The sequence below is a fragment of the Bos grunniens genome, chromosome X, assembly GCF_055505025.1.
Source record: "Bos grunniens cultivar Pamir isolate PY7600 chromosome X, Bosgru_T2T1.0, whole genome shotgun sequence".
Taxonomy (NCBI): domain Eukaryota; kingdom Metazoa; phylum Chordata; class Mammalia; order Artiodactyla; family Bovidae; genus Bos; species Bos grunniens.
This window is the reverse complement of record NC_141194.1, coordinates 138,231,157-138,255,388: the sequence shown is the minus strand read 5'-3', so window position 1 is coordinate 138,255,388 and position 24,232 is coordinate 138,231,157. Positions and strand designations below refer to the sequence as shown.

The 24,232-nt window shown below is 34.7% G+C and overlaps 1 protein-coding gene across 8 annotated transcripts in view; it reads left to right on the top strand.

Moving 5' to 3' along the window:
- Positions 1 to 24,232, top strand: part of STAG2 (STAG2 cohesin complex component) — a 141,720-nt gene that overhangs the window by 63,636 nt on the left and 53,852 nt on the right. For all 8 annotated transcript variants that reach the window (XM_086388163.1, XM_086388158.1, XM_086388165.1 and 5 more), the window contains 9 exons: positions 1,229 to 1,393; positions 8,042 to 8,138; positions 12,368 to 12,444; positions 14,248 to 14,452; positions 16,656 to 16,807; positions 19,320 to 19,393; positions 20,509 to 20,632; positions 21,431 to 21,529; positions 21,623 to 21,702. In XM_086388163.1, the coding sequence (XP_086244289.1) occupies positions 1,229 to 1,393; positions 8,042 to 8,138; positions 12,368 to 12,444; positions 14,248 to 14,452; positions 16,656 to 16,807; positions 19,320 to 19,393; positions 20,509 to 20,632; positions 21,431 to 21,529; positions 21,623 to 21,702 (1,073 nt within the window). The remainder of the gene's footprint in view (positions 1 to 1,228; positions 1,394 to 8,041; positions 8,139 to 12,367; positions 12,445 to 14,247; positions 14,453 to 16,655; positions 16,808 to 19,319; positions 19,394 to 20,508; positions 20,633 to 21,430; positions 21,530 to 21,622; positions 21,703 to 24,232) is intronic.

Below are 24,232 nucleotides of genomic sequence, written 5' to 3'. Positions count from 1 at the left end.
GAGGATAGCTCAGTAGGAAAATTCAGTGGAGAAAAGAGGCTGAGATAAGGATAGCTCAGTGAGGAAATTCAGCGTAGAAAAGAGGCTGAATAATTCAGCCAGAAGGTAAGAGAAAGAACGACATGGTGAGACCAAGTTTCGGTGAACAAGGCCCACACTTTATTTTTCAAAGTAGTTTTTATACCTTAAGTTATGCACAGAGGATAATGGGGGAAGGGGTAGAGTCAGGCAGCAAGCCAGGCTTTCTTCCTGCAAACTTAGCATATGCAAAAGTTAGGTGATTTGCATCATCTTCTGGCCCGGAGGCCTGTTAACATTTTAAGACCTTTTCTTCAGAAAACTTATTTTTCTCTAAAGGTGATTGGTCAGGAGCCACCCTCCAAAAGCATTAGATAAAGTTGCATTCCTACAGAGCAAAGGTGTGGTGGGCTATAACAAGAAAAAGAATTAACTCAAGGGTCCCAGGTTACAAACATTAAAGCTACTATTTACACCAATTATATTAATCAATACACTGCCAGGGACACAGCAGGTAAGGGATATGGAAACTTAGCAGCAAACATTGGCCCAACAAGTGAAAATCCCTTCACCAATACAATTTCTAATCAATCTTTTAACTACTCAAAAGAATCTGTGTTTAGACAGTTTAGGACATCTCCTGCCTCTCACAGTTGGGAGGCTCCGAACAATCACATGAGGCCGGAAAAACCTATTCAGGCAGGCTAGAGGATTTCCAAAGGAGTTTGTAGGTTAAACACTGTCACACCCAGGAATTATTAACTGGAGCTGTAAGCTAACTTTTTTCAGAGAGGTAGTGGGGGACAGCCCCCCGTAAAGTCAGAGGTGTAGGTGAAAGCACAAAGCAGAAAGTAGGCAGACTCTGGTTTTGGGGGTAGATTGCTCAAGAATTTCCAGGGAGACTCCTGAGGCTTGATCCCGCCTTTGCGTATGCCAAGCCTCCTTCCTCATGACCTTTGTCATGGGTGGAGTTCCTCACGCTGGCTACCTGCAGTGATAGAATTCCAGTTGAGCTATTCCAGATCCTGAAAAGTGCTGCACTCAATATGCAATATGCACTCAATATGCAATATGCCGGCTCCCGGCAGCACTCTGCTTTAGGTCAGGTTTGAGTATTTTATAATTATGCACCCTATCAGCTGCTTCTGTAGCTTTATTTTGAATTCTCAAGGATAAGAAAATAACTTAATCAATTTGTATCTTTATGCAGACTTGTAAAAAAGGCAAAAAAGGTCCAGGAGAGAAGGGCAAAGGTGGAAATGGAGGAGGAAAACCTCCTTCTGGTCCAAACCGAATGAATGGTCATCATCAACAGAATGGAGTGGAAAACATGATGTTGTTTGAAGTTGTTAAAATGGGCAAGAGTGCTATGCAGGTAATGTTTATTGTGTTCTTCCCAGTTCATTTGTACATTGAGAACTTTAGTGAGTTATATAAAATATTTTCCTGATTTTTCTAATATGTAAAAAAAATTTTTCACACTACTTACTATAGAAAAGCAACAAACTAGTCGGGAAACTAGGAATCTTATCAGTTCAGACATAAGACCAAGCTGTGTCTTGAGTCATTTTCTTCTGTATTATTTTTTTAATGGCATCTCACAAAAAATTATTTGGTCAAAAAATATGCTGCTATAAACCCTGACTGTGATGTCTCAATTTCCTCTGAATTTATATAGTGGCTGTTAAAACATGAAATTCTTTACACATACAGAATTCTTGGTTGAGTGACCTAATGTAATCACTATCCACTTGAGTGAATTATTTTGATCACTGTTGTCTATTCCAGATTTTATTACTTGTGCTGTTTCTTAGCACAGAAGTACAAAGTTAGAGTCACCCATGTCAAATTATCTTAATTTTGTTTCTTCATAATTTTATGACAGCAGAAACTTTTTGGCTTTATACCCATGTGGTTTTTAAAAATTGAATCAACACTATACTCATATACATGTTTAATGAAATTATTATAAAATATTAATTGAAGCTAATAAATAAAATTTTTTTACATGTAAGGGATTGTTAGCTTTTGAACCATCACCAATTGTATAGTGTAGTGTAGTTTCTTGAATTAACTCATTTATTCATATATGGTTGGCTTTCATATAGTTGTAATTAGGATGTGGATTTTATTTCTTATTTAATATTTTAAATTATTGTTTTGTGTACACATTAAAAAAATGTCATCTTATATTACTGTGCTATGGTTTATTTAGTCATTCCCTAATTCAAAAATTATCCTCCCCTCTCTAGTTCCCATTTTGGATTAATTTTATTGAAGAGATAAATTATCTCTGTCATATTGTATACCATTTCGTTACTTTCCTTTTTATATTTATATTGTACTTTTTGTCTGTAATATTTTGTTCTAAGTGGTTAAATGCATTAATCTTTCTTTCTGATATTTTGTCATTTTTGTTACCATCAGAAATCTCAACTTATATCTACAACTAATTAGGCTATTCTATTTTTGTCTAGTTTGTAGGTTTTTTTTTTAACTTTTTGGCACATCAGAAATTTTTAATAGAAAATGTGAGGGCTTAGCTTTATATTGGAGAAGGCAATGGCACCCCACTCTAGTACTCTTGCCTGGAAAATCCCATGGATGGAGGAGCTTGGTAGGCTGCAGTCCATGGGGTCGCTAAGAGTCGGGCACGACTGAGCGACTTCACTTTCACTTTTCACTTTCATGCATTGGAAAAGGAAATGGCACCCCACTCCAGTGTTCTTGCCTGGAGAATCCCAGGGACGGGGGAGCCTGGTGGGCTGTCGTCTATGGGGTTGCACAGAGTCGGACACGACTGAAGTGACTTGGCATAGCTTTATATTTCTTTTTGTTAATGGTATATCAGTGAACATTTTCCTTATTTTTGTGTTGCTTATGGTTTGTCATATGTTGAGATTGTACCTTTATGCCATTTGTCTTCTAAATGTACTTTCCCCCTTAAACGCAGTATATCCACAGTATCCATTGATTTCCCTGAATCATTTCTCCACCTCTAGTTTGTTTTGTGTACTCCCACTTGTGTTATCTTTCTAACACCAAATTTGATCAAGAGAGTCTTCTGTTGACAACCTTCTAAGATCCTTCCTTATCTAACAGCCCAGCCCTGGCTTCTTTATGGCATCCGTGCTGTTCTCTAGCCACCGTATGTTCTCTGCCTCTAGACCTTGCTTTTTTCTTCCTGCCCAAAGTAGTCTTTATTTTTCTCCCTTCCATATCACATAGGATTGACTAATTCAAATGTCACTCTTTTAGTGGGGAACGTTCTTGGATTCTATCTCCTTCTCTCCTTGAACGTATTTCTTACTTTTCTCTTTTCAGTAGATTACAGTTGTGCACATGTCCGAATTTGCTTCTAGATTGTTAATGCCTAGATCAGGGACTGTGTATTATTCATTTTTTTGTATCCCTGCTGCTGCTGCTGCGTCGCTTCAGTTGTGTCCGACTCTGTGTGACCACATAGATGGCAGCCCAACAGGGATCCCTAGGATATCCCTATTCCGGTAATTATAAATGAGAGTGAATAAGTACAGGACTCACTGTCAGTTTTAAAATAATTCTTTAAAAAGAAGAAATCATGCATGTGCCCCTAGTTCTATTAGATAATAGATGTTGAATTTTATTGAATGAGTTTTTAGTATACAATTTGATGGCTAAATTTTTAAATATATTTCATCATGATAGCTTGTATTGTTTACTATTTGTATTTGTATTTATTACAGTGGCCTTATATAAATTCTAGTATAATTTCTGTTTTGAGCTTCATGAATAACTTTTTGATAAGACATGGTGATATTTTGTAAGATTTCATTAAATATTTTTGTGTCCTTATTGATGAGAATAGCCCTTGTTCTACTTATCAATTGCTGCATAACAAACACCCCAAACTAAGTGATGTAAAAGAACAACCATTTTTTTATGTTATGCTTAGTGATTCTGTGGATCTAGAATTCATACAGAGGTAAATAGGGTTGTCTCTTCTATGCTTCCATCCATGATGCCTGGGGTCTTAGGTGAGATAGCTTTAATGCCTGGAGGTGACAAAAGCAGGGACTGTGATCATCTGGAGACTTTATTCATGTTCGGTGCCTAGTCAGGAGTGACTTGAAGGCTGGGCTCACCTAGAACTGGTACCTTCAGTTCAGTTCAGTTCAGTTGCTCAGTTGTGTTCGACTCTTTGCAACCCCATGAATTGCAGCACGCCAGGCCTCCCTGTCCATCACAAACTCCTGGAGTTCACCCAAACTCATGTCCACTGAGTCGGTGATGCCATCCAGCCATCTCATCCTCTCTCGTCCCCTTCTCCTTCTGCCCCCAATCCCTCCCAGCATCAGAGTCTTTTTCCAATGAGTCAACTCTTCGCATGAGTTGGCCAAAGTATTGGAGTTTAGCTTCAGCATCAGTCCTTCCAAAGAAATCCCAGGACTGATCTCCTTTAGAATGGACTGGTTGGATCTCTTTGAAGTCCAAGGGACTCTCAAGAGTCTTCTCCAACACCACAGTTCAAAAGCATCAGTTCTTCGGCACTCAGCTTTCTTCACAGTCCAACTCTCACATCCATACATGAGCACAGGAAAAACCATAGCCTTGACTAGACGGACCTTTGTTGGCAAAGTAATGTCTCTGCTTTTGAATATGCTATCTAGGTTGGTCATAACTTTCCTTCCAAGGAGTAAGCGTCTTTTATCTTCATGGCTGCAATCACCATCTGCAGTGATTTTGGAGCCCCCAAAAATAGTCTGACACTGTTTCCACTGTTTCCCCATCTATCTGCCATGAAGTGATGGGACCAGGTGCCATGATCTTAGTTTTCTGAATGTTGAGCTTTAAGCCAACTTTTTCACTCTCTTCTTTTAACTTTCATCAAGAGGCTTTTTAGTTCCTCTTCACTTTCTGACGTAAGGGTGCTGTCATTAAGTACCTACAAATGGTCCTTCCATGTGACTTTGGCTTCTTACTTTACTGTAAGAAGTAGCTTCTGGGGTAGAGAGACTGTACTGAGAGGCAGTGTCTAGTTCCATAGGGCTGCGAGAACCCAGTGCAGAAGTTGAATAGCCTTCTATCACCTAATCTTGGAAGCGTCGTTTTTACTGCACTCTGTTCTAGAGAAGGGGACATAGACTTCATTTCTTTTTGAGGAGCAATGTCAAACAACTTGGGGCCATGTTTTTAAACTTCCATAGTCACGTAATATATTCTCTTGATATTTATTGCTTGTATCATATTTGAGAATCATCTTAAAAATGTTTCTTTCATAAATTGAGTTGGTCGACATACACAAGCTGCTATAAAATATAGAAAAAGATGAAAATCTAGAAATTAAACATTTTTTAAGAAAATGTCCAATCTCCATGAGCCAGATAATTCTTAAATAATATTTCCTTTTTCTTTTTTTGTACATCAAGTTGTATGTATTTTATTAATTCATTTCATACTCAGATTCCGTATGTATTTAACTTAAAACATTTTCCTTCCTGAGTTTTTATTTTTATATTAACTTTTTTATCACCCTAATTTTAAAATTTTATTTAAAAATTGTTTTTATCTGTCTTGTGGTTTCCTCTTCTGTCCACAAAGGAATATAGTACTGCTTTTATTTATTTGCTGAGCTGTGCAGCATGCAGGATCTTAGTTCCCCAACCAAAAGTCAAACCTGCTCCCACTGCAGTTGAAGTACAGAGTCTTAACCACTGGACTGCCAGGGAGGTCTCAGCACTACTATTATTTTTTAGTTTTCTTCTTTTTTAAAAAAATTACTTTATTGAGATATACTTCACAAACCATGAAATTCACTGTTATAAGGTGTACATTTAATGGTTTTTAGTACATTCACAAGAGTTGTGCAGCCATCACCACAGTCAGATTTTAGAATTTTTTCCATCCCCAGAAAAAAAACCTCATGCCATTAGCAGTCACTTTCTCCTCACCTGACTGAAAGTCTGCTGCTGCTGCTGCTGCGTCACTTCAGTCGTGTCCGACTCTGTGCGACCCCATAGATGGCCTCCTACCAGGCTCCTCTGTCTCTGGGATTCTCCAGGCAAGAACACTGGAGTGGGGTGCCATTGCCTTCTCCGGACTGAAAGTCTAGGCAACCATGAATGTACTTTATATAAATTTGCCTATTCTGGATATTTCATATAAATGAAGTCATACAAATATATGATTGTTTTTGAGTGGCTTTGGTTTAGCATAATGTTTTTAAGGTTCATCCATGGTGTGGCATGTGTTACAACTTCATTATTTTTTATTGCCAAATAATACATTCCATTGTATGGATAGACCATATTTTGTTTATCTGTTCATCCCTTGATGTACCTGTACTTTATTTTTACCTGTTGACTTTTGTGAATAATGCTGTTATATGATTATTACTAAATAAGGTTTTGTTTGGATGTTTGTTTTTATTTCTCTCGGGTAATATACCTAAGAGTTGAGTTGCAAGGTCATTTAACTCTTTAACCTTTTGAGGAGCTACCAAACTGTTGTTTTCAATGCGACAGCACCATTTTACATTTTTACTAGCAGTGGTTTAGCATTCCGTTTCTCCAAATTCTTGCTAGCGTTTGTTATTGTCTTTCCTTTTTTTATTACAGCCATCTTAGTGGGAGTGAAGTGGTATCTTCTTGTGGTTTTGATTTCCATTTCCTTTGTGGCCAATTACATTGATCATCTTTGCAAGTGCTATATAGGCCATTTGTGTATCTTCTATATAGCACTTATTCCAGTCCTTTGCCTATATTTTTAATTGGATTATTTGGCTTTTTAAAATTACAGAATTACAGTTCTTTATCTTTCTGGGCATAAATTCCATATCAGATGCATGATTTGTAAATATTTTCCCCCATTCTGCAGGTTATCCTTTCACTTTCTTAATGGATTCCTTTCAAGAACAAAGTTTTAATTTTGGATAGGTCAAACTTATTCTTTCTTTCATCTTGTGCCTTTGGTCTAATATTTAAGAACGATTTGCCTAACATGATTATGAAGTTTTTCTTCTGTAAATTTAGTTTTACTAAATTTAGTTTTAGCTCTTACATTTAGGTCTTTGATCCATTTTCAGTAAAGTATTGTGTATGATGTAAGAAAGGGTCCAACTTCATTGTTTTGCTTACAGATGTCCAGTTGTCCCAGCACCATTGGTTGAAAAGACTAGTTTTTCTGTGTTGAATTGGGTTAACATCCTTGTCAAAAATCAAATGACTGTCAGTCTAAGGATTTATTTCTGGACTTGAAATTTTATTTCAGTAATCTTCATAACTGTCCTTATGCCAGTAGCTTTGTAATAGGTTTTAAAGTCATGAAGTGTGAGTCCTCTGACACTGTTCTCTTTTCAAGACTATTTTGACTATTCTGTATACCTTGCATCACCCTAAGGATTTTAGGATCAAGTTTCCAATTTCTGCTAAGAAGCTAATCAGCTGGCATTTTGATAGGGGTGGCATTGAGTCTATAGATCAGTTTGGAGGGTACTGTCATCTAACAACATTAGGTCTCCAGATTCATGAACTATCTTTCTTTTGGTGTTTATTTAGCCTTCAATTTCTCTTTTTTATTAATATGGGATTATTAGCACTCACTCGAGAAAAAGTGTTATTTTATTTGCATTTCCTCATTGACCCAGGCATTTACTTCTTTTTAAAAATTTTGTAAAGTTTTCATTCCACCAGCATTGTAAATATTTAGATACTACTAAGTGCAATACTTTTGTCAACTATTTTAATATTTTCTAAGATGTTTATAATATCACTAAGAAATTTCAGTTTATAAAGTTGATTCCTACCGTTTTCAGATTCCTTTTAATTCAAAAGTTAAGGACAATGGATCATCGTTATGTATAATCAGGTGATGGATTTACTGAATTTGATTTCATTTTATTGTTAAAATGTAAATTTTGGTATACAAATATGTATTTATTGAAGTAATGTGATGCCACTTATTGTTGCATCTTAATGACGTTGATCTGAATTAAATCTTAGAATGTTAGAAAAAGCTAATGTTTTTTCTCCCCTTCTTGCTGTAGTCGGTAGTAGATGATTGGATAGAGTCATACAAGCATGACCGAGATATAGCACTTCTTGACCTCATCAACTTTTTTATTCAGTGTTCAGGCTGTAAAGGTAAGATATATTTATTTTGGAATCAGAATATTCCCAAATGTTATCTTCTTTTTTGTTTCACCTAAAGATTATTAACATTTTGTGTGGAAAATAATGCCAAGATGTTGAGTTATTTGCATTATAACTATACAAAATATGTAAAGTAAAAAGAGTAAAGAACGAAGAGAGGAAGTCTGTTGAGACTGTTGGATTCTATGTGAAAGTTAATGAAGAACTTGGTAATTTATAATGTTATGTTACTTTTATTAGATATATTTCCCACTTTCAGCATCTGGTTTTAGGAACAAAGAAATGGATTAAGAAGGGAGGAAGAAGATAATGAAGAGATACAGGTTCAAGTGGCAGGGAATTGTAAAGTGTAGGGAGTTAAAAAGTGCCATGAATTACAGTAAGAAAGTAAGTAAGTAGGTAAGTAAGTAACTAAGTAAGTTAAGTAAGGTATTGGTGAAATTTCCAGATTTTTTCCCCTAAAAGAGAAACTCTGGAGTGGGGTCTTGTTTAAAGTGTTTATACTTTATTTTAAAAGATTTTGAATTAAGAGTATGGAAAATATAAAATGTAGAAATGTCTTTCCTGAGACAAAAACTTACAGTGCACACATTTGGCCAGAGGGACAAAACTGTGTAAATTGGGGAGTCTTATACCCTGATGTGAATCAGTAAATGAAGTAGTCAAGATCATGGGCAGGTTCTGACCTAGTCTGTCTCCCTAAACTTGGCCCATCCTTGAAATTCTACAAGAAAAATGCACAGCCAAATAAATGTTACAGAGTTTTCCAAGGCTATTCTTTTTAAAAATGAAAATGGCACCAAAAACATGGGCATTAGAAGTCAGGAGGAGGGAAGATGGCTTAAAAATAGATGGAAAAAATTAAGATGCTAAAGAATGGTTTAAACAGATCTGAAGAAAAGATCCCAAGAAGCAATCTACTCATTTAATTCCATAAAACTTCTTTGAAAATCCTGTCATTGAAATTGGAAAACAAGTAATATTATAAGAACTGATGCATTTTATAGGGTTGATCACAACTTTCAGTGCAATCTTCATATTAAATGTTATATGTGAGGCCTGATAGACAAATCTGTTAACTTCTTGAATCTATGGTCTTCATAATGCCATTAATGTGGTCAGTTTTGAGAATTTTTAAAAACGTCTGAACTTTAGAGTACAGAGAGTTGCCTAGTTTACTCAGCTTCTTAGCTAGAAATATCTGCGTATCAGTATTAGAAAATTCTACTGAATCTGCTCAGAGGAAGTGTTGTGGTAATGACAGTATGATAAACCAGATAAACTCTTTAGAAAATGAGATATGTTGATATTATTTTTATTTTGCCCATGTCCATTCCATCTTTCTGGAATAGAAGGGCACAAGTACGTATTTATTGTGTTGTGTAATTAAGGGCCATGTCCTTTCTCTTTAGATTTTTTGAAGCGGAAGGTTGATGACAAAACAACTGAACAGGTGCCAGAAATAATTTGATGAGTTGAAATTCAGTCTTAGTTGATCCATTATAGTTTCCTGATTAGGTTTCTAAATAAGCAGTTTTAAAACAAAGCCATAGTCAGAGCGTTTTCCCTTTATCGGATACATTCCTTTTCTGGCCTCATTGTATTTATAAATAAGGAACTTAACCATTCAACAGTTGGATATATCTTATCATAAATCAGGTTGTGAAGATTTTTTAAAATTGAAGGTATTGAAAACTTAAACACCACTATAATAATAATTTTAGAATCATGGAAGAGTCATAAAGTGGATTTTACCATGTTAAGGTCATTACGTACTTAAACATACTCAAAAATATTTTGATGGAATTCCTTTTTAAATGAATTAGACACATATTTAAGTATATACAGTGTACTTTAACCTATGCCTGTGGATCTAGGATTGTTATTATGAGTGTCAGTTATTTTACTGTAGTTAATGCTTTTTGTAGCTCTTGAGGTAGGTGGAGAGATGTTTGGCCCCACACTGAGTGGCTCCAGACCGCTCTGTGGTTGGTGATTCTGCAGCCAATGTTGTTTCCTTTTTTCTTTTCTGGTTGACTGTCACTTTTCAGTTTACCAGTTTTTAAATAACTCATTTCATGTCCCCCACACTTTTAAGGCAGTGGGATCTGGCCTGGTGTCCTGATGGCTCCTTCATACCTGCCTCAGAAGAATTAAATGCATGAAGTTTGTGACAGCCACTTTCTTTTCTCTTTATATTTGAGTTTATGACTGTTACATGATTTATTAGATGTGAGGAGGAGCTTTAGAAGTTTGTCAAGCTGTATGCAATATGTTTACTTTGACATATCTAAATGTTTATTTCATATAAATTATTTCAGGGATTGAGTTACTTGTTCTCTAGCATTACCAAATTTACAGTATTTGGGTATAAAGTATGGAAAGTTTTTGAGATATATTCATGGCTCTAAATAAAAATTAAAAACTCCTTCAAAACGTTTTTGAGAATGTGCTTCTTTAGCTGGAGAAATCATGCTTGCTTCCAAATTTGTTATTATTTGTAAACAACCATTTTTTTTTTTAAGGTGGTAAGTAAGGGTTCTTTTACAGTACCAGTATAAATTGATATCACCTGGGGCTGGGCAACATGATGTTGACTAATAATGTCACAGAAATTATTTATAATTTCTCTTTGCCTTAGCATCAGTTTTCTCATTTGTAAAGCCAGGATTATAGTACCTGCTATACAGGCTTGTTTTCAGGGCTTAAGTGGCCGGTACATAGGAGGCTCAGTGGATGTTAGTTCATGTTCTAATTCTGCTGGCTTTGTTGGACTACTGGAAGGTCTTAAATTGCATGTCTATAGAGAAGGAGCTCACGTAGCTATTGCTCTTTCAGATTAGGAGTTGGAAAGACAGTATGATGTTTTGTTGCTGTTTTTAGTTTTATATACACACACATGCACACATACACAAAATAGAGCTTGGTCAATTGAAATACATCTATTAATTGTATCTAATTTTTATAATAAATCTCGTCTTCCTGTACCAAGACATTCTTTTATTTTTTGGCTACACCTTGCACCATGCTCGATCTTACTTCCCTGTCCAGAGATGGAACCTGTGCCCCCTGTATTGGGAGCACATAGTCTTAATTACTGGACTGCCAGGGGAGTCCCAAGACATCCTTCTAGATATTATTATATTTATAGTATTCATAGTGATTAGACTGGCAAAGTATAAATAATATAGAAATGTAGTTTAAAAAATTCACTTTTTACAGTTATTCTTTTTTTTTTTTTTTTGGTGACACCCTATCAATGAAAATTCATGTATGACTTCTTGCATTGTCTCCTACTCATACTTTTTCCCTAGAAATTCCTTTTCTGATATTTGACATATACCTGGCTAACTTTTACACTTGTCTTTTATTTTTGAAACATATTAATATTTGATTAACAGTGTTGTGTTAATTTCAGGTATACAACAAAGTGATACAGTTATACTACTACTTGTAATGTGTATCCTTTCTCCCCTCCTATCCCATCCTCCTTTAAAAGGAAATGTCCACTATCAGATTCCTTCTCTGTGAAACACCTACTTACTCAAATCTTAATTCTTTTCTTTCCTTTTTTTTAGCCTATCTTGGTTTTTCCACTCATTAGGGCATTTATTATGTACTACCTTTAATACTTTATCCCTGCCAACCCCCCCACCCCATTATTCTTTGTTTAAACTTACAACTAGGTTACAGACTTCTGGATGAGCAGGAACTACAACTTACTACTTTTGTGTATTTGAAGTCCTTTGAGGTGGATGGTGGGATACAGTTGCCTTATGTACAGTTGTGCTTAATAAAGAAACCTGCCCAAAGTGAATTCTTCCTATTACTCTTTCCCTTATTTTCTTCAGGTTCATCCTCAGGGCTTTAAATGTTATCCTAGATGGCTGCCTCATTATTGATGACATATGTTTTATATTAAAGAATTTAGCGAATATACATATTCTAGGAGTGAGTAAAGTGAGTTAGGTAGAAATGGCTAAGGCTGATTGTTCCATGAAAAGAAAGAAAAGATACCTGTCAGAAGTGTGGGTCTGTTTTCTTATGTATGTTGAGAATGGTGTTTGTGCTTTATAGGATTGAGTATCATGGTGAAGATCACGTGATATAGAAGTATACCTTATTGTGTGACTGTAGACATATTAGTGTTAGAGATGGACTTAGAAGTTCTCTATTTTTTTATTTACCATGTATTAACTTCTTACTCTTGGAAATTTCAGGTGTTGTCACAGCAGAAATGTTTAGACATATGCAGAACTCTGAAATAATTCGAAAAATGACTGAAGAGTTTGATGAGGTAAGTTAATACCCTAAATATTGTGATAATTTTATGTACCTTGATCTTCAGAATATAAAATTTTGAATATTAGTGTTGTAGATAAAAGCTTTGGTAGTAGAAATCCAGTTAAATGATGGCCATGTGACCTTGGGCAAATTGTTGTCTTAGCGTAAGTTTCATCATCTGTAAAATGGAGCTACAAATACTTAAAGGGCTCTTAAGAAAACTGAATGCAATGTTTGAAAACTTCCTTAGCATTTTACAATGTCTGGCACATAGTAAGAACTAAATGTTAGCTCTTTTGTTAAAAAATTAAAATTTCAACCGAGAATAAAATTAAGTGCCCATGAGCATGTGTAAGCTCAGGCAAAGATAAATGCATGCAGGTATATTTTATTGTTTAAAGTCTTATTTATGTTTCACATGTGAATAACAAGAACAATACAAATACATAATAAATAGTAGCTTAGACCTTAGTTGATTATTATAGTGATGTCTTTGAAGTATTATTGCCAATAAAGACATATTTAGATTTACTGTAATATAAACTCCGTCAAGGCAGGGATTTTTGTTTGTTTTGTTCACATCTGTATTCAAGCCCCAGTAGTTTTTACTCTTCAAAACTTTTCGTTGTGAATTTTTAATTAGAAAGCCTTTCTCATTTGAGTTTTATATGTTTTTTTTTTTTTTTACCTTATTCAGATGAAGGAGCTTTCAACTATTTTTCTGAAAGATAAGAATTGTTAAAATGGTTTTGATGATCACTAAGTGCTATTAATCAGTCTCTAAGTTGTTGAGATGTAATTATGAGGAATGGTGTTCTTTTAACCTTCTGATATTAAATGTTTTAGTGAGAACTTTGTTCTCAATAGCTATTTGAAATAAGATACCTGAAATAAGATTTGAAAATACCAGCAAACCAAGTTGCTAACAACAGTTAAGATGCTACCTTTTCAGTATAGTGCTTAAATGAGCCAATCAGAAAATAGAAGAAAACCTTTTTTGTGAAGTATTGGGATCTTATTTTCAGATGAGACATAGTTCAACTTGTGTATGGCTTTACTTAAAATTTTTTAAAATATATGGCTCTAATGACAAAATTTAATTGTTAAAAAATTTACTAAACCATAATGACCTTAGGACATTCTTGTCAGAAATTTCTATGTAGTATTGGTCTCTGCGTTTATTCTTAAGACTTGTTTGTTTTTAATGATTTATGGAGGACCTCAGTGTATCTTTGTTGGTGAATGCCCCATATTATACATAGGAATACTTGAGTACCTGTCTTTACAGGTCATTCTAGCTTGTTTTCACTTAAAAAAAGTTATTGTTTACATCTGCCGAGTATTTGATATCCTGAAGCTAATAAAAACATACATTGTAATCCTTTGATTGTTTATAAGTCATACATGAATCTATTAGACTGGCTGAGAATATGATTTCATCATGTTGAATCATTAAAACAGGCAACTTTGGTTTGATTTTTGCTCAGTTTTGTTTTAAAGAAATTCAGTGACTATATCTTTGCTTATCAGAATAAAGTTTTATTTGATGGGAGAGGCTTTTTATTTTGGTATGTAATTAGTATATATTTTCATTGGTTGGAGTGAATTCAGACTATCCATTTTTATCTTAAATAAAAGACCAGATGTGTTCAAAGGTATCTCTACCTTTGCATATTATTCTTCTGCCTACTTTTGAGGATTTATTATAGAAGATGAGATAAAGGAGTCTTTTCAGCTTCTGCCTAGAGTATTTCAAAAACAAGTTTATTGAATTATGGGTTTTAAGTGAAATTGCTGTTTAAAATTTCTATTTTAGGATAGTGGAGATTATCCACTTACCATGGCTGGTCCTCAGTGGAAGAAGTTCAAATCCAGTTTCTGTGAATTCATTGGCGTATTAGTACGGCAGTGTCAATATAGTATCATATATGATGAGTACATGATGGATACAGTCATTTCACTTCTTACAGGATTGTCTGACTCACAAGTCAGAGCATTTCGACATACAAGCACCCTGGCAGGTCAGTATTTAGAAATCTTTTTTTGCATTTTCTTAGGTTAGAGATGAAAATGGTTTTCATTAAAAGGAATGACATTATGGTGACAAATTAATTTTATTTATTAAATAGCCCCTAAGAGCACATTCTCCCCTTTCCTCCAACTCCCATGAATTATGGAGAATGGAATGATAGTTTGGTTCTCTGAAGACATACTATAATTTTCTTGTGTTAAACCTACTTGATTCCTATCTACCTCTTCTCCCTTTCTGTGGCATAGTAATCTGTTTGGTCTTGAAATATGTTTTATCAGGGAAGGTATTGACATCAAATTTGGGGAGCAGTGATTTTGGATATGTAGTTCTAAATGACCTGTGTGCATAGTCACTACTAGCATAGTCCCAGTAAGATTGTCCCTATAGGATGATGCTTATTTAACCACATCAAAAAAGTTGGTTTTTCTTATGCTTCTGAGTAACTTTAGGCTGAGTCAGTTTCTCTGATTTTTACATGAAATAAGTTATATTTTTAAGGCTCACATGATTAATTCTAGAACAGTGATTTTTGATGTTGATGTTGATAAAATGTCCCCGTTTCTCTTTTGTGCTAAAGGTAAAATTGTTCATATACCATTATTGAATATGTGCCTTTTAATTTGAGTATGAGTAAATTGACCAGGCATTAATTGTTAAGTATTCTATGCATTAATGATAGAATATTTTGATTTCTACAAAAATTTTTCATTCTCTAAATGTGGGGATATTTTTCCTTTAGAGTATTTCCCTAAAGAATTAAAGCTGTGATTAAAGATGTTCTTTTGCTCAGCCCTCCATTAAAAAAAATGCGGACAGTCTCCCTGTAGGTTTTTAGATTTGAGGTCACAAATTATGAATGTGATTGATCTGTGTACTTAGGTAGCTTTGATTTTAAGAACTTGAATGGTTAAAGTAAATTAAAAACATATAATGGGCAAGGTGAATAATTTTAGATCAGAATGAGAAAATGGTTTGCTGAGGGTATACAATAGCTCAGAGCAGAAGATTGGGAATCTCTTTTAAAGAGAGCTGCTGCTGCTGCTAAGTCACTTCTGTCGTGTCCGACTCTGTGCCACCCCATAGACAGCAGCCCACCAGGCTCCCCCCGTCCCTGGGATTCTCCAGGCAAGAACACTGGAGTGGGTTGCCATTTCCTTCTCCAGTGCATGAAAGTGAAAAGTGAAAGTGAAGTCACTCAGTTGTGTCCGACTCCTAGCGACCCCATGGACTGCAGCCTACCAGGCTCCTCCATCCATGGGATTTTCCAGGCAAGAGTACTGGAGTGGGGTGCCATTGCCTTCTCCGTTTAAAGAGAGCTAGTAGCCAGAAATTAAGGTTTAGTTTTGTGGTGTTCTGTCATGCAGTGAATCAGGCTTGAGAAGTAGTCTGATCTAAGCTGAAAAAAAAGCATAATATGTTCAGATATTTCAATTAATAAGTTTGAAATCACAGGCAGTGAGTTCTGTCTCAGTAGCAAGAGTTCAATAACAAGGTGGAGATCTGGAGAAACTCTGATACAAAGCACTTCATTGAGTGACATTTTACTCTGTACTTTTGACTTTTTATCTTGATCTGTCTTTCATAATTGCATCATTGTCTTTATGATGATATATAATAAGAGTAAAATTAAAGGAAATCAAATACTGATAAAACTGTCCAACATTTCTACACACTGTACTTTGATAAAAAGCACTTACGTTCCCTCCCCCTTTGGTTGCTGGATAGCTAAATGACTGCTGTATTAGTCAAAATTTATTTAGAAGGTAAATCATGATCTCTTGAAAAGGTCATTGTAGGGGACCTATCATTGAATAGTGAGCATAGTCTAGAGTAATATTATCTAGTTTTGAATCTTGTTTTAACTATGTATATGAATTGTGTAGTTTGAGGCAGATTTCTTAAGCTCCCTGAACTTAAGATTCTTCATGAATGAAATGAGAATAATATTTAATTTGAGGGCTGTTGTAAGGATTAGGAGTTAATCCGAGAAATACTTAACATAGGTAACTGACTGACATATAGTAAGTATTCGATACACATTAGCTGTTGTTGTACTATTATTGTCATTTGTAGCAGCTGTATTTTTCTATTAGAAGTGGAACAGCCCATCTTGTTTTTAATTTTTCTTAAGTAGATCATAACTTGTAAATTTTTCTGTGAGACTAATTTCAACATTTTCCATTTAAAAATAGCTATGAAGTTGATGACAGCTTTGGTGAATGTGGCACTAAATCTTAGCATTAATATGGATAATACACAAAGACAGTATGAGGCAGAACGGAATAAAATGATTGGAAAACGAGCCAATGAGAGGCTAGAACTCCTGCTACAGAAGCGGAAAGAGGTACACTCTTGTATTGAATATTTAAGCTGTTAATGTGTGACCAACTTAGTCACCATTAATTATGATATATAACTTTTCTAGTTCATCAGATAAAATTTTTTGAAAAATTTAAACAATATGTTTAAAGTTGTTTATACATCTAACTTATTTTTATTGACTGTCCATGCCAAGAGTACCTTCTGTATATATTTCCTTTCTGTGTGGACTAGGATTAAGAGTTGAACTCTTCAAGTAAGGAGTCCTGGGCCAGTCTGACAAGTTGTCTTATGCTTTATTGTTATTCATGTCTACTGTGAAATTCTATCTCCTAACTCTACCCTCAATTTATTGTCGGGATCAAATGAGGTTTCACTTATGTAAAATCCCTTTGAAAAATAGGGATAAGCTATTTATGGTGTCATAATCCATGTTTTTGGGGTGTGTGTGTGTGTGTATGTTTTGTGTGTGTAGTGTAAGAGACCCTTGTGTAACATTAATGACTGACCACCAAATTCAACTTTGAATGAGGAAAATGTTTTTTCAGTTCTATGCTAAAAAGTAATTAATAAAATTTTTGGTATTGGGGTTTTTTTTTTTTTTTTTGGCCATGCCATGCAGCATGTGGGATCTTAGTTTTCGGACAGGGATTGAACCCAGGCCCCAGCAGTGAAAGTGCTGAGTACTAACTACTGTACCACTAGGGGATTCCCTCGATGTTGTGTTTTTTTATTTAAATTCCTTCTTCATTGGTAATATAATATTTTGCTATCTGATATTGGGAATGTTTATTTTTATTTTGAATAGGCAAAGTCTGATGTTTCAAAAACATTGCTAATGTAGTTGAGCTAAAATATTTGCCATGGGATATTTGCCATGGTATTCCATAAATTACTTGATTCTGACATTTTGTGGGGGTGATTGTAGTAACTATAATTTAAAAGTTGGTCATTTCTGAGATAGCCAATAACTTTTAAAAGTGCCCCTTGCCCAAGAAAAGCCAGAAAAATCTTGCCCACATTTCCCCCATGCCTAAATTTTTCTTTTTCGTAAACATTTGAACCATGAAACCATTCAAACATATGTTTGAACTGTGCAGATCCATTTACACATGGATTTTTTTTTTTCAGTAGTAAATAGTACAGTTCTTATATGATCCATGGTTGGTTGAATCTTTGGTTGTGAAACCTTGTATGTGCAGAAACCGTGGATACAGTGAAACTGCATATACAGAGGGCCACCTATAGGTTTTACTTAGATTTTCAACTGTGCAGAGGGTCAGCAACCCTAACCCCTACATTGTTCAAGGATTAACTGTAGTTCAAATGAATTGACCTTTTGCCCTTTAATTTAGTTAATAAATTGCATTGGATGCTTTATTAGCTGAACATAATGTATAAAATTATGGCCTTATTCTGAACATAGAATGAATGGATATAAAAGAGTTTTGAGTTTAAAATTCTTCTATCACATAAGATATTAATACTTCTAGGTTGGGTTGAGTTTTTAAACATGTTGAAAGCCCTCCTGTGCCTTTGATTGTGCTAATGAATACAAGTATGTGCCCTGTTCGCATTATTTGGAAATGTGAGATTACACTTGTGAAAAGAAAAAAAGTGTTTTATGAAAACACAGAACATAATTCTGAAAGCTAATTGATACTTAGAGTGTGAAAGATTTTTCTTGTAATTCTGAAGCTCTGAATCAATTTTCTCTTAACTCTAAAGCTCTGAATTGAAAATATATGGAAGTAAATAAGTCATCCAAGATTTGAAATGTTTAGTTGATTATTTCAAGTGAGCCTTGTTTCCCTTAAAAATATTTAGCAAGAAGACAAATTTTTTGCCAAGGCATTTTACTCAAACTTTTTTGTTCTTTGATTAGGCAGTAGATAACATGAGTTAATTTTCAGATGCTAAAGACCAAGATAATGAAGCATTGTTATTTTTTTATATGAACATAAATGTTATTTAATAGATAAGTAATATAATAAAATGGGCTTCCCTGGTGGCTCAGAGGTTAAAGCGTCTGCCTCTAATGCGGGAGACCCGGGTTTGATCCCTGGGTCAGGAAGATCCCCTGGAGAAGGAAATGGTAACCCACTCCAGTATTCTTGCCTGGAGAATACCATGGATGGAGAAGCCTGGTAGGCTACATTCCACGGAGTCGCAGAGAGTCGGACACGACTGAGCGACTTCACTATACTCACTAGTATAATAAACTACTTAAAAGATTTCTTTACATACATTTATACAATAGAAATATGTGACCATCTGAAAAAATTAGTCAACCAGCTAAACATTAGCAATGACATTAACAACAATGTAGAAATATTCCAGATATCAAGGGAGTTTAGCTACCTTTTATGCAACAGCTTTTAGTTTTTCTATGTGGACACTTTTCATTTAGTGAAATTAAAAATTGCATGAAAATATCAAAACTCTGGAGAAACATACATTTGTGTTTGTACCAACTTTTACAAGTTCTTTTGGTTGTTTTCTATTATAATTGCAAAGCAATGATGTGTTCTTTTCAGCTTCAAGAAAATCAAGATGAAATAGAAAATATGATGAATGCAATATTTAAGGGAGTGTTTGTACATAGATACCGGTAAGTCAGGACAGTTTTTTCTATGTAACTCTTATTCTCTTCAAGTTTGGTTATTTAGTGGTTTAGGCAATATAAATTTAGTGGTAACAGTGTTAAGAGTAAGATCAGTGTTAGAATCTAAGGTCTTCCACTGATTGGGACACTCAAGACAAGTTACTTAACTGCTCTGAACTTTATTTTCTATCTGAAAAATGGGGGAATGTTGTGCTCGACTTGTAGATGCCCAGAAAATGGAAGCTACTACTGTTACTAAGAGTGAGGGTACAGAACACTTAATTGCTTTTGGATGTACTGTGTTAGCCGAGACTGTACATTTTGATTCCTGATTCTTTCCTCTTCGATTTGAATATCAGTGGGAAAATTTGAGTAGATTTAAGTGAGTTGTTGCCCTTATTTTGAATGAGCAGAAGAAAGAAATAGGTAGTCTTGCCACCATTTCTGCAGTAACCTGTTCTTTAAATATTGGTGGCATTTTTATTTAACTTTGTCATTTTCTTAATTTGGCAGTTACTAAATCAGGTTAATACTTGCTTTGTAATATCCTTTTGTCCATTCTTACCTTTTTATTTCTACTGTCACCATTACTTTAGTCTATTCCTTCATCATTCTAGAGATTATTGCAGTTGTCTTAAAACATTCTTTTGTTGAATCATTCCTCTACTCAAAAGCGTTGAATGACTTACCAGTACCTACAGGATGAATTCAGAATAATTTATATGATGTTCAAATCCAAATTGAGCTTGGCCTCAATATTAGGTGTAACTAATTCTCACCTGGAAAATACACTGTAACCAGACTAATGTTCCGACTGTCTTCTGAATACACCGTGCCCAGCAGGTGTGAATAAAGGCTGGGGTATGACATGATAGAGAAGGTGGGAGTTGGATTTTGTTTGTAGGTTTATTGAACTTTAAGTATTTATTTAGTGATAATTGTACTTCGACAACTAGACTGTAAGCTTTGGGCAAATGCTTCAATTCTTCTTGTAAATCCCCAGTAATACTTAAGGTAGTGGTATGTTCATAGTAGGTATCAAGTATTGGCGTTGCATAAAGAATCCACAAGTCCTGTGGTATACTGATACTAACATGCATAATTTTCTTTCTTCCATGCAGTGATGCAATAGCTGAAATCCGAGCTATTTGCATTGAAGAAATTGGCATTTGGATGAAAATGTATAGTGATGCCTTTCTTAATGACAGTTATTTAAAATATGTTGGTTGGACTATGCATGATAAGGTAAGATATATATAGTGCTTTTCTTTCTACACATAAGCATAGCTATGTGCTACTGTCATTCATAGTGAATTATCTGCATATACGTGTAACTGGGAGCACATTCCTGTAGGCTTCTCTCCTTTATTCTTCTCTATCTGTTCATGAATATATGGTCTCTATCACATAAAGTACCCTAGATTTTTGAATCTTGGGCACTGATTTAGCCTTTGATCATGAAACAATTTTTGTACTGAAACAACAGGATCATGTAGGTGATGGTGGTAGTGGTAAGACATTTCTTAAGAATAGTAAGAAGAATTCTTACTCTGTTAATATATAAGTGCTACATATATACATATACTTAAATTTCTTTAATTTTGATTCTATTGATAAACATGTATCTTAGCCAGATTATAAATTATCACTTGGCCTCTAACCTTTTTAATTTTTTTTAATTGATCTGCCTTTCCCTTAGGCTGTCTCTTCACCTAGCCTTGATCTTTGTATATATCCCTTACAAATATTATCTTCTATAAAGGAAAACTTACTGTGAAATATGCTAATGTCATCTTTCCCAATAACATTGCTCTGAACAAATTTTCAAAATATTTTCATTTGACCTACAGTAATAGTAACCCAAAGGTATTTAGTCTAAAACGTATATATTGATTCCTATTTTTGCATTGTCAAGGATGAGAGTTTCTGAAGAAATACCATAGTATAGAACATATTTAAAGTAGAAGATGTGGTATATATCTTGTGTGCTCAGGTTGAAAATATGCAAAGTTTTAATGCATTTTCTCCTCTCATTTAATTCAGCAAGGTGAGGTAAGACTCAAATGTCTCACTGCTCTACAAGGGCTTTATTATAACAAGGAACTTAATTCCAAACTGGAGCTATTTACCAGTCGGTTCAAGGTTAGTATTACTCTAAGTATTTAACATTTACCTGTTATTTTCAAGTATTTTTCTCTTGGTTTCCCTTTAAGAATATTTTTTTTTCATCCTTAGGATAGAATTGTTTCTATGACCCTTGACAAAGAATATGATGTTGCAGTACAAGCAATAAAATTACTCACTCTTGTTTTACAGTAAGTATGTATTTACTGCATATTGCTAATGTCTACATATCTTAAAAATACATTAGTGTACTTGGTTTAAATTAATCTACGTCATGGCATCCGGTCCCATCACTTCATGGGAAATAGATGGGGAAACAGTGTCAGACTTTATTTTTTTGGGCTTCAAAATCTCTGCAGATGGTGACTGCAGCCATGAAATTAAAAGACGCTTACTCCTTGGAAGGAAAGTTATGACCAACCTAGATAGCATATTCAAAAGCAGAGACATTACTTTGCCAACAAAGGTCCGTCTAGTTAAGGCTATGGTTTTTCCTGTGGTCATGTATGGATGTGAGAGTTGGACTGTGAAGAAGGCTGAGTGCCGAAGAATTGATGCTTTTGAACTGTGGTGTTGGAGAAGACTCTTGAGAGTCCCTTGGACTGCAGGGAGATCCAACCAGTCCATTCTGAAGGAGATCAGCCCTGGGATTTCTTTGGAAGGACTGATGCTAAAGCTGAAACTCCAGTACTTTGGCCACCTCATGCGAAGAGTTGACTCATTGGAAAAAGCTCTGATGCTGGGAGGGATTGGGGGCAGGAGGAGAAGGGGACGACAGAGGATGAGATGGCTGGATGGCATCACTGACTTGATGGACGTGAGTCTGAGTGAACTCCGGGAGTTGGTAATGGACAGGGAGGCTTGGTGTACTGTGATTCTTGGGGTCGCAAAGAGTCGGACACAACTGAGTGACTAAACTGAACTGAACTGAGATTTCAATAACCTGGAGTTTTACAGCAAGAAGTTTAGTTTTCTCATGTAAAGTTGAGAAGATAGGAAGAGAGGACCATTGAAGTAGAATATTCTAACTGAGCTGGGAATTCATGTGTTTGCATTCTTGACTAGTTTTCTTTCAATTTTACTGTCTTTAGATGCTCTTGAAATTAAGTTAAACACTCGAGTGTGTTAAATTATGTGTATTGTATTTTGTCACACTTTTAGAAATATATTACTGAAACTTCTCTGTAAACAATCTGAATTTAAAACATATTATGTTAAAATGTAGGATTGATGCAATTCAATTTTCCCCTTTTTAAAAAGATTGTGGTGATATATGTAACATAAGATTTACCATTTACACATTTCAGTGTACAGATCAGTGGAATTAAGTACATTCATATTGTTGTGCAGCCACCATCACCATTATCCATCTCCAGAGTGTTTTTTATCATTTCATACTGATACTCTGTAAAGGACTGCACAGTATGATTTTGCATCATATTGTCTACTTTTCATCTCTGAATTTGACTATTTTAGGTACCTCATATAACTGAAAGTATGTAATATTTGACCTTTTATATCAGGCGTGTTTTACTTAGCATGATGTCTTCAGGGTTCATCCATGTTGTTATATATCAGAATTTCATTCCTTTTTGACACTCAGTATACCACATTTTATATATTCATCCATCAGTGGACATTTGGGTTGTTAACATGACCCAGATAGTTGCTTTTTATTTTATTTTTTTATTTTATATTGGGGTATAGCCATTTAACGAATGGTGTTGTGATAGTTTCAGGTGAACAGGGAAGGGACTCAGCCATACATATACATGTATCCTTTCTCCCCAAACTCCCCTCCCATCCAGGCTGCCACATAACATTGAGCAGAGTTACCTCTGCTGTATAGTAGGTCTTTGTTGGTTATCCATTTTAAATACAGAAGTGTATACATGTCTATCCCAAATTGCCTGTCACAAAGGGCCTTTTAACAACATTCTAATTCTGATACTCATATGAGAAAGTCATCATGTAAGATCAGCCAGCAAAATTCTGATAAAAACTAATGAGAGATGACTGCCCACTATGATTTTAAATCAAAATTATAAAACAACATTGACTTTATTACTATTATTACTAATTTTTAAAAATTGACGTGTAATTGATTTATTATATTGTGTTAGTTTCAGGTGTACAGCAAAGTGATTCAGTTATACATTTATGTAGTAGGTCCTTGCTGGTTATCTGTTTTATACATATCACTGTGTATGTGTTAATCCCTAACTCCTATTTTATCTCTCCCTCTCCTCACCCTAGTAACTTTTAAGTTTTGGTAGTGGTGTCTAAACAGAAATGAGTGACACAGAATAAAGTATAGAGACAAACTTAAATATATCTAGGAACCTAGTGTAGGGTGAGGATGGTTTTATATCAAAATAAATGATGTTATGACACTTAGCTTCTATTTGGAGGAAAATTAAATTGGATTCATATTTCATTCCTTATACAGAAATAATTTCAGGATGGATGAAATGTCTAAATGTAAATAAATGAAATAATTAAAAGTGTTAGATGAAAACTGAGGAGAAGATTAAACATTTTAATTTTATATGTAAACTGGCAGTGTCTTTCTGAGAATGGCATAAAACCTAGACATTAAAAAAATTACTGAATTTTAACTACATAAAAAACTACAAATATGTATGTGCCATAATGTACACTCAGAAAACAAATGACAGACTTGGCAGGAGATTTGCACTGTAGGAGTCACTTTCAATAAAT